Raw genomic sequence first — 11007 nt, 5'->3', positions numbered from 1 at the left:
TAGAGAAAAATTAGTAGAGCAATAGTTTGTTTATAGCAAAAAAATTAGTTTAGAGCAAAGGATGTTAAGTAGTAGATGTTAGAGCAAAAATTAGTTAGAGCAAAAAAAATGGTTTAAAACAAAAGTTAGTTAGGGCAATATGGTTTAATTAGGGTAGATGCTGCTTGTATAGTATATAGTGATACTAGTAGATGTTAATTAGGTTAGGGCAATAGTGCTACTAGTAGATGTTAACTAGATGTTTTTCAGTGAGGGCACTAGAGTTTTGCTAGGTTAATTAGGTTAGTAGTGTTGCTAGTAGTAGTGGTACAGTAGGTTAATTAGGTGATGTTAAATGAATAACCTAAATAAATGAAATTAGTAGTTAACTGAATTTTTTTCCTTTCATCATTATAGAGCACTAAAGTTAACTGAATTTTATTCTATTAGTAGTTAAATGAATTTTCTTCTACACATTGTTTTTGAATTAGCTTGTGAAATTTGGACATGTGGTTGCTCGTGTATATTTGGACATGTGTTGCGGTGTCGAAGAGGGATATTTGAACACTGTTTCCAGGGAATGATGCTGAGTGGCCTATGTTTTGCCGGAATGTTGATTTATTTTTGTTCCGGCAAATTTCAGGTCCTCGATTTGTCCACTTTTTCGCAAAGGTCATGCCAAAATTTTCCGTGAATTTCGGCATGACTTGTGCTACAAACTAGGACATATCGAGTGCCCGGGATTTGCCACACCAGGAAGGAGTCAACATTCCTGCAAAACAATAGGCCTTTTTATGTCATTATTCATTTTATTAGGTTTAGAATTAATTGACTAGATTTAATCATAGGAAACATGGCTAGCAACGATGAAGGATAGGGTTCTGGTGATTGCGACGACGTCTACCGGGCGGCAGACGAATTTTTTAGCCTTACCGACGATCAACCGATGTTGTTGCTGGGCCCACCGGTGGCATCGGGGACTGAGACCGACACACAGATCGGTGCTGAGACTGAGACCGGCGCTGAGATTCAGACCGGCATCGAGACCGGCGCTGAGACCGTGCTGCCTCGGGGAGAGGAGCCGGTGTAGAACCGAAAGCAAAGAGGCAACGGGTTCCTAACAAACTCAGGACTACTAGACTAGTGGTCACAGAGGTGGACGACGGCAATTTTGAGCCAAAGGCGCCCGAGGAAGCGTGCGCGTGCTACGGCAATCAAATAGGCTGCATCGTACGAACAACCGCCACCATCAACGATGAGAAACTTCAGAAGATAGAAAATATGAGGAGCTCCCTCCTAAAGAAGTTTCACCAGATATTCTTGTTCTCGGGCCGGAATGAGAAGGATTATGAAGATCCAGATGAGGACCCGGCAATGAAGAAGATAAACAAACATGCCATGACCAAGTTTAGCGACGCGTTGGCCGCCTGGAAAAATCGAGTGAAAGCAAAGATCATCGACAAGGAACCCTACTCCGAGATTGTAAAGGATAATCCGACAATCACGGAAGAGCAGTTTCAAATATTCAAGGAGGCTTGCGAGGCCGAAGCTGCCAAAAAAAAGTCTAAGTACATGAAGGGGCTTCAAAAGAGGAACATTGGGAGCCACCACCTCGGAAGCCGTGGTTACGACGGATAGAGGTCCAAATGGGCCAAGGAGGACGCGAAAGCCGCGAGTCTGAGCATCCCAGACCCCTTGGCGGATTTCACCGTCCCGCAGGAGCGTGACGTCTTGAGGGCCTGGCGCTGTTGGGACCCAGTGAAGAAGGTTTACGAGACAACACCGGTCATTACGGAGTTCGTAAGACTGTTGGTAATTTTAGTTTCTGATCAATTCGACTGCACACGTTAGTCATATTTGTAAACGATCCTTGTGCCTTTTGCAGAGAGAGCAGCACCGGATTGCGGCCGAAAGCGACTCGCCGTCTGAGGCATTGGCGAGGCCCAAGTGGGACACTCCATTCAACCGGGCGTTGAACATATTGAAATGACAATCGGTGGATACTCGACCGTCGTATGGACGCGTGCACGATGTCGGAGACGGCGCCACATGGAAGAAGTACTACCGTGAGACCACGAAGGAGAGAAAGGAAAGACGGAGGTTAACTGAAGAAAACATCGACAAGAAGGTTGAGATTGCGGTTGAGAAGAAATCATCTCAGACAGTCGCAACAGCGGTAGCTGCCGCAAAACAGGTGGTTGCAGATATGTCTACTTCCTTGGTGACGGGCGTTTTCACTTGGACAAGGCAAAATCCAGAAAAAATGCAGAGGACTTTCCCCTTGCTGACTTCTTGGGAGCACCGGCTCCCGCACCTGCTCCTGCACCGGCTCCCGCGCCTGCTCCCGCACCGGCTCCCGCACCTGCTCCCACATCGACTCCCACACAGGACGTGCTCGGTGGTGCCTCGTCTTTGGCTGAGCTCGACGCCCTCACGGTATCTGTCACACCGGCCCCCTTCAATATAAATGTATAATCTCCCGTTTTCGTTGGCTTTCGGATGTCTCACGTCGCAGACTTTTCTTTGCAGGCCCACGAAACCCCGTGCACCAAATTGTACACCAACGGCGAACAGAAGGTGGACGTGGGGAAGGCGACGATAATGGAGCCGAAGGAACCATTGTTCCACAGCCAGCCGATCCCCCCGAACGTCTTCAAGGTTTCCGTGGCCAGTGTCAAACCGGGTCACGAGAATTTGCCTCCTTTAATACTAGTGGGGGATGACGACGAGACCCCACGGCGGCTTGGTGATTGTTGCAATGGGTGGGTCCTGTTGTGGCCAAAGAGTCTGCTTCGTCTGGAGGCGGCCGGGAGCACACCCACGAGCACGCAGCCTCAGCAAGGTATGAACATCAACACCCCACCTACCCAATTAGCGTCGGGTGTCAGGTTGGGTGATAGCGGACGGGGTAAGGAGGAGGCTCCATTAGTCGCTGATGACGTCGCCATGGATGAGGATGAGGATGACGATGGCGCTGAACAGTATGTCTATACTGGCGCCTCCTCAGGGTTTGAGCGTCATGAGTCGGTGCCTGAATTACCGTCTCAACGTATTATGGACGACCTTCCGATAGTAAAGAAGTCTAGGAAGAGAGCAAGGAAAGGCAAAAAAACTGATTCTATGATCTAGCCGCCTCAGCAGCCTCGGCTTTAGGACCGTATAGATATCCCCGATGCGGATAAATGGCATATCCCCGGTCAACCAATCCTACCTGCAACAGCGCTACGGGCCAGATTCGGCGATCTAAGGAGACTTCATGACGATGTGCTGCTGGTAGAGAAAGGCCTCATCGCCTCGAAAGATCCAGGATACCCACTCTACGTGGTTAACGTTCCGCAGCAAATGTCGTATGTCTACAGCTTCCCCGCGGATAAGTTCTTCCTCCGATTCGATTACATATTCAACATGTTTCACGTGAAGAAGCTGGATTTTACGTTTGTCCGCCTTTATGCCTTGCACATGAACTACATCATTGGGGTTGAGCAGATACTTCATATCTGTGTCGCTGACCCGTACTACATGCACGAGGGCTTCTTGGGAGTCTGCATAGAGAAGCGTGAATACGCGAGGGATTACATCATCAGTTTCATGCTCGCCAATAAGGACAAGGAGGTGATTCTCGTGCCTTATCATCCCGTGTAAGTCATCCGCGCTACTATCCTTCCTTCGATTTCAATAATTCATTTGCACGGTGGAGGCTAATTAATTTGAGGTGTACTTATTTTGTGCAGCGGAGGGCGCACCGTCCTCATCATCCTCTACCCCCGATTCTCCCACGCTCTTTACTTGGACTCGTCGAAGAACATTCACAAAAAGGATTACACCCACATCAAAGATGTTCTCGACAGTGCTATGTTTTACTACCAAGCAAGGGGTGGAGAGGTTAGGGACAAGAACAGAAGGGGCGGCAGGGTCGCCTTCAGCCATAAGACCGACTTCTGCTGCATCCAGCAACCGAACGATTCTCTTAATGATGGATTCTATGTCCTACACCACATGCTGGAGTACAGACGGGATCACCAGAACCTTCACATGTCACCTAGATCTGGCGATGCCCATATTCTGCAATGGGCAAAGAACATAGGAGATATTGAGGATCATCGACTTCGAGCTGAGTTCTATAACATCCAGCGCGAACTTGCCCAAATCATCATGAAGGAGGTCGTCGGAAAAACAGGGATGTTCTACGAAGAAGGACAAATGTCGCGGGAAGACGTCCGAACATGGGTAGCCGCTCAGCGTCTCGACCTAAAGCCTTTCACTAGGCTCGGGGACTATCTCCCTGACATTGATGGATGGCACGACATGTTGGAGTGATTGTCGATATATGACAATGTGTCCGTTTAGTCCATACTTTCTGTATGACAAAACTTTGAGTTATGCACGGTGAAACTTTATTTGTGATGTAATTAAACCGTCCTCCTCCTCGACTAGAGAAAGTCACTCTAGTTAGGGCATTTTGGGTACGATGAACTTTGTTATTTATGCTTACGATATGTTGTTTCTATTTTTGTCAAGTCTGTCTCTTTCTGTTGCTCAACTATATATGTTGCATATCATCGACTCATGTGACGATGCAGGTGCATAGATCATAGATGGCGAAGAAGTGCTACGCCAGGAGTATATATACGACAAGTGGCCAGAGTGTCAGGCCCAGGTGTACCAATTTCCGGTTTCCGAGCGACAGGCAGTAGTTAGTTTAGGTTCACACTAATGCGAGAGAGGGATACAAACTCATGTACTCAAAGTGATAGCTCTTCTCGCGTATATCATTGTTTAGAGGGATGATGATGTATTTGCAAGTAATCGAGACTTGTATCGCTATTTTCGAGATTGATGACGAGAGACCACTTTGTGTTGGATGATGATTATGATGATGACATGATTTGATGAGACTAATTGTATGTATATGCTATGATTACATTTGTATGTGTATGATATGCTAAAAATTATTGTATAAAGCCTATTCAAATACAAAACAAATATGCAGGAAAAAAACTAATAAAACTAGTAGTAGCGAGGGGGGGAATTTAGCAGTAGCGCCGCCTTACCAGTAGCGCTTTCCTGTAAACAGCGCTGCAGATAATATCAGCAGCACCTTTTCCTAAAGCGTGCTACAGCTATTCATGTATAGCAGTAGCGTGGGACAACAGGCGCTACTGCTATACGTTAGCTATAGCGCCTTATTAGTAGCGCCGGCACCCGCACTACTGAGAGGCCCAAAACCCGCGCTGCTGCTAGGCTTTTCCCTAGTAGCGTATGGACCCTAAGGTGATCTTGATGTAACTACTCACACATCATCATGGAGGCAGCAAGGTTGATGAAGAGGGCTCCGGCAGTGGATTCCTCCTCCCACAGAGCTCCGAAACATGCCTCCAGATTGGATCTTCACATAACAGGAACTTGCGACGGTGATAAAATTCTTCTAAAAATATGGTGGAGGGTTTCAGTATTTATAGGAATTTATGGCGGTGATATCAACGTAAGATAGTGCAGGTGGGCCCCACACTGCCTAGGGGCGTGCCCTACACCCCTAGCCACTCCAAGTGGTTGTGTGGCCCCCTTAGCTCCTCTCGATCTCCCCCGAAACTTCCATGGTCCTTCGTTGCCTGAAAAAAAGTATATAAAAGTGATAATATAATAGCATGAAACAATAAAAAAAATATAGAACATTTGAGATGTATCATTTGCTTCTAGTCTTTTCTTACTCAGGTCCTCTTCTGCCAAGGTGTGCACATTTGTATTTCCTCGGCAAGAGCGTAATGCTCTCATCTGAAATTGCATAAAACCGCCTCGTTCCTGATCAACACCCCGACCCTTCCTTGAGGGGTGTTTTGGGTGGCAACCAGGCGTCCATGCCTTGCTTGGTCAAATGAAGATAGAAGCTGAAGTCCTCATCCATGTTGGTTGTGTCGACGATAGCAAGCTCTTCCTTCCATGTCTCTCTCGGTGAGAGGATTCATGACACGTAGGTGTGGGAGCACACATATTTTTGACCATCAGATTTCCTCACAATTTGGAGATTGGTTTGATCTTTGTATTTGCTTTAACCCTTAATTACCTTAGATGGGGCCCATGCGTTCAACTTTTCATAGCTTTTGGTAGCTTCCCCACCTCTCTGCTTTTTCTTTTGACTTTAAAATTTGAATTTATTGTATATTTTGAACCAAAAGTACAATTGAAATTTTGTTTGCATATTTGTGCTCCTTGTGATGATGATGACTTTGAAACAAGACCACTCTTGAATACATTTTGACAAGTTTTAAAAACTTCACCAAGTTTCAACTACTAAAACTTGATAGGAACGAATGATAAATTCACCAAGTTTCAAAACTAAAACTTAAACTGTAAACCCTAAACCCTAAGTCCGAACTCCTAAACCCGAAAAACATAACATGATAAAAACATAATATTGCGACTATCAAGCTTACGTTATTTGGAACACGTTAAAATTTTAGAAGTTATGAAGATGTATTTGAAAGCTGCCTTGTTCGAAAGTATTCGTTGCAATGAACACAAATATGCAAACGAATCTTAATTTGAATTTTGGTTCAAAATATCTAATATATTGAAATTTGGAGATAAAACAAAAAAGCATGAGAGATGGGATGAGTAACACATGCAACTCTGTCAAAAACATGCATGCATGGACCCTACATACATTAATTAACGGGCTTAAGGCGAAACAACTTCACCAATCTCGAAGCAGATGTGTGGCCACATGCATGCGTGCTCCCGCACCTGCGTGCCTCTCCGGATTTCTTGTCTTTCCTGTTGTTTCCTTTTTTTTCCGGTGTGGTCTGTAGCCATCTCATAATGTATTCCCTAACATTTTCCGGGCAATTCCCTTAGCTTTTTGAAACAAGGCAGGATTTGTTTTGGGATACAGACTCCCCTAGGTTTATACTTCGTTTTGTAACAAACAATGTTTTTGTTATGATTATAAAAAAATGTTTTGTAACAAATAATGTATTCCCTTCATTATGTTTTCCCTTTCAATTTTCCGGACGGTTTATCTTCTTAGTGAATGAGACTTAGCATCGCTATATTTTACTAAAAAAAAACTTAACCTTGGCAAAGCTAAGAATTTAGTAGAAAAACCATAGAGCACACCAATCTTGAGGTTGCCGTTTATGCTAAAACAATGTACTACACTTGTATGTGAATAAGGCAATGGAAATTCTGGACAATCATCAGAGCTCTGTTTTCAGGGTTTTTTTTTTTTTGCGACTAGGTTTCATTGGTTTCTTAATGAGCATGAAAGGGACTGGAATAGTGGATCAAAGCGGCGGACAGAAGATGCATACGCAGACAAGCCGCGGACGTTAACGCCTCACGCTGCACCACGATACGGAATATTTTGCGTGCATGTTCTGGTCTGCACGTTGTCGCCCGTAGCCCGAGCAGTACAGTGCAAGCAAGCTTTCCGATTGATTATGGTGTCGCAGTTCGTACTTACTAGTAATTAATCCACGTTTATTTATACTACTACTATTATAGTATAATAATCTAAAGGAGAGGTACGGAATCCTCGGGACCTTTTCTTGTGCGCGAGAATGTATATAACGCGTTTGATAATCTCAATGATTGCATCATCGCTTCCAGTCTAGTGTAGGATTACAAGTTTCCGAGAAAAGACTGGGTCGGCCCCATGGATGGTCAGTCGTCACCCACCCAGACGTGCGGCGCACCAATAATTTGTGAGTGCGTGTGCGTACGTGTGCGCGCCCGTCACTCGGTAACGGTAACAACGGCCGGACCAACTAACCCCGCGACCGGGTCGCCAAGTACTCCATGCCTAACGGCGTATACCATGCAAAAAGCCTCGTTCGCCTAACATGCACATGTGTACCAATAACATACACATGTGGCACCGTAAAAAGGAAGGTTTGAGATTGATGTCCTTTTAGGCCACTCAATTCTTGCTGACATTCGGGAAACTGTTAGCCCATTGGATCGTTCGTCTACTGAAGAATAGTGTTTGTAATTACTGTATCATATAGAAGTGGAAGTTGTTGGTGATGATCCATTCACCTGCACCAAACCATGGATGATGCATTCACCTATACCAACCCCGGAAGTTTCTCTTAGCAAAAACTAAACAACACTTTTGGACAACCACATTAACTTACACACTTTCTCCTGGTACGGATCACACTTTTGGTCGCTCGAATCTCGATCAAGCATGGCACGTCGGAGGATGCAGACCCAGCACCAAAGTGGAGGCTGTCCGGCTAGGGTCTTCAAAAATGGTTTGAACACAAGCAGCAGCTCCACTCAGAGCGGCAAAGCTCGTTAAAAAAAAAAATTGAACCACGGTTTGTGCGGGATTTGTTCAAACCTAGCGGAGGCACGACTCCAGCTAAGGCGGAGGTAAACCAAGCTTTTCGGAGTTAACCAGCGGTGCCGGCTCCACGTGCTATTACATTTTTCCACTAACACAACGCACCCATTGAGCTGGTACTGTATACTGTATAAGAGAACAGTGAGTATACTGCTACTCAAGATAAAGATAGGGAGGTTATTGATTAGGCCGGCCAGCTTCTGAAAGGTTGGTACCAAAGTATGAAATGTTCTTCGATTATCTGTAACGGAAACAGTACCATCTAATTAGTTGATTTTAACGCCCCAACCACCTCTCTCTCTCTCCCTCTCTCTCTCTCTCTCAGTCTCTCTCTCCCCCCTGTGTATATATAAGCCAGGCTGTCTCTCTCTTTGCAAAGCTATTCCTTCTTCATTCATAGAAGCACAGCTTGTAGTTCAGCTTTACTTCTGCTTTACCCTACACACAACACAACAAACCATGGATGATCTGGTTAGCAGCTCATCTTTGAAGAGTGTCCTCAGCTGCAGTGAAGCGGAGGCTCAGCCGGAGGAGAGTTCCTGGACCGATTACTTTGTGGATTTCATGATGTCCGAGGAGGAGGAGAAGAGGCAAGGAGCCTCATATTGCACTTTTGATCAGGATGATGAGGAGGAGGGCTCTATGATCTCCGATGCCGCCTCCCTCGCTCCGGCGGCGTTGGCAGATAGGTACAAGGGGCTCAAGAAGCTCAAGAAGAAAGTCTTCAAGGCTCTGGATCATGATGATTCATTGGAGGATACTGCAAGTTCTCCTGTCAATAGCCCTAAGGTATAGCTACAATTGTGAATTGGCTTCACTTTTTCGTTAGAATTAGACAAGTCCTTGGAGTACATATATGTAGTTGGTGTTAATTTTGCCTGTTTTGATTTGCTTTTTTCAAGGTCAGTGCTTTGTCACAGCTGGAATTCAGCCCTAAAATAAGGTGCAATGTTACGGACCTCGCCAAGGTAATTCAGTTAATAATTCATTAATTGATATGTGTGTTCTTGAAATGGTATATAAATTATATACTTGAGCGATATTTTTCTTTGGAATTGTGGATCTTGTGCCTACATGGTTGTCAATAATCCGTTAGTTTTTCTTGCATGAAGGGGGCTGGGATTGGCAACTATTACGGGAGAGACGGAATAGACTGTGAAGATGCAGATGCGGTGATGGAAGGAGTGAGATTTCTGGATCAAAGCCAGAGGGGTATAACTCCATGTGCAGAGCTCAAGGACAAGGGGCTTTGTTTGGTTCCGTTGTCCATGTTGCTCAACTACCAGGGCTAACTTTGAGACTTATAAGGCCCTGTGTTTGGAACGCACTATTTGTTTTTTCCGAATCTTGTCGGAATTGGATTGCTTCCTGAAATTCCTCCAAAATTTCCGTGAAATTCCTGCGTTCCAAACATGAAGTTGAACATGTGTGTGGTTTACACTGTACAGATATCTGTGGGATAATTGACCAAAACATACAGTGTGCTGATGGTAATGTGGATACTTTACTTCGTGAAATATATGTGGATATTATTACAACTGTATTTCATCCTGTCTTCAGCTACTAGCTTATTAGCAACCAACCTGTGTTAAAGAATATATATACAGATTGATGGAGCTCGACTCGGTATTGATGGAGCTAAGTGGGATATACTTTGTAGACCGAATGACCAAGGGGGTTTGGGCAGGCCGGGCCGGCAAAATCCAGGGCCCTGTGCGAAACTAAAAAATGGGCTCTATCTCACAAAAAATGAACTGACGAGCTATTATAATGTATATATATCTTGCAGGAAAATTTTATAATGTATATAATATAATGCCTTACATAACAATTGAACATATAAAAAGTCATACCTATCCAACTCCCGGTTGTTATTTATTTGAACATACTCATTCTTTTAGTATTCTTTGAAATGAAATCTTCGATGATATCCTCGTAATCAATCTTCTCCAACAATTCACTCTCAAGTGCTACTGTGGCCAAATCATTGAGTCTTTGTTGTGTCATGGTAGCACGCATATAGGACTTCAATAGCTTCAATTTAGAAAAAAAGTTCTTTCTGCCAATGCAACTGTCACAGGTAATGGTCAATATAACTCTATATGCAATACTTTCATTGGGAAAACAATCATACCTCTTTATAATAAGACGAATATTATATAGCTGAAGATCATGCGTCAATGTTTGGCAATTAGATGAACCGTCTAACTCACTTTGTTTTGAGTCCTGTCCGATAGAACTGATACACTACGATCTTTAATTGAGAAGGTAAGAATCAATCTCTAACGAAGTAACTATCCCTGCTAATAGTTAATGAGAAAATTAGGAATTAGGAGAGAAACCAAAGTTAATCGAAAAGAAGGACTCGATAAGCCCCTGGAGGTTGGGGGAGTCGGTCACCGATCAATCAGATGAGATGACGTCGGCGAGTCTCAAATTTGAGAGAGGAGGCGAGGAAGGCAGCGGCTTGTCGCCCTGAATACGAATTCCGATTATCCGATTGATCTAATGAGTAATGACGAACTGATGATGAGGGACGAGGCGAGGAGACGAGGGTGAACTCGCCAGGGTCGGCTGCTTATCGAGACGTGGGCGCGGGCAACGAGACGAGGGACGATTCTTCGGTTCCTATAGCCATGATCGATTGATGATTCGAGATGTGCCAGTTGCCCGATCCCGATCCA

The 11007-nt window shown here is 44.6% G+C and overlaps 1 protein-coding gene across 1 annotated transcript; it reads left to right on the top strand.

Moving 5' to 3' along the window:
* The first annotated feature begins 8706 nt into the window (after window positions 1-8706).
* Window positions 8707-9866, top strand: LOC119367665 (vascular-related unknown protein 1-like). Its single transcript, XM_037633127.1, has 3 exons — window positions 8707-9112; window positions 9226-9291; window positions 9436-9866. Exons 1-3 carry the CDS (start codon window positions 8783-8785, stop codon window positions 9613-9615), a joined length of 576 nt encoding a protein of 191 aa, XP_037489024.1. The 5' UTR covers window positions 8707-8782; the 3' UTR covers window positions 9616-9866.
* Window positions 9867-11007: the final 1141 nt, after the last annotated feature.

The sequence above is a fragment of the Triticum dicoccoides genome, chromosome 2B (genome assembly GCF_002162155.2).
Source record: "Triticum dicoccoides isolate Atlit2015 ecotype Zavitan chromosome 2B, WEW_v2.0, whole genome shotgun sequence".
In the NCBI taxonomy this organism is placed as follows: domain Eukaryota; kingdom Viridiplantae; phylum Streptophyta; class Magnoliopsida; order Poales; family Poaceae; genus Triticum; species Triticum dicoccoides.
The sequence above is the reverse complement of the archived record's forward strand: the minus strand, read 5'-3'. Positions and strand labels throughout refer to the sequence as shown.

Coding starts and splice junctions, on each gene's coding strand:
- LOC119367665 (XM_037633127.1), top strand. CDS start 8,783: ATGGATGATCTGGTTAGCAGCTCATCTTTGAAGAGTGTCCTCAGCTGC. Junction 9,113..9,225: donor CTCCTGTCAATAGCCCTAAG/GTATAGCTACAA, acceptor GCTTTTTTCAAG/GTCAGTGCTTTGTCACAGCT. Junction 9,292..9,435: donor ATGTTACGGACCTCGCCAAG/GTAATTCAGTTA, acceptor TCTTGCATGAAG/GGGGCTGGGATTGGCAACTA.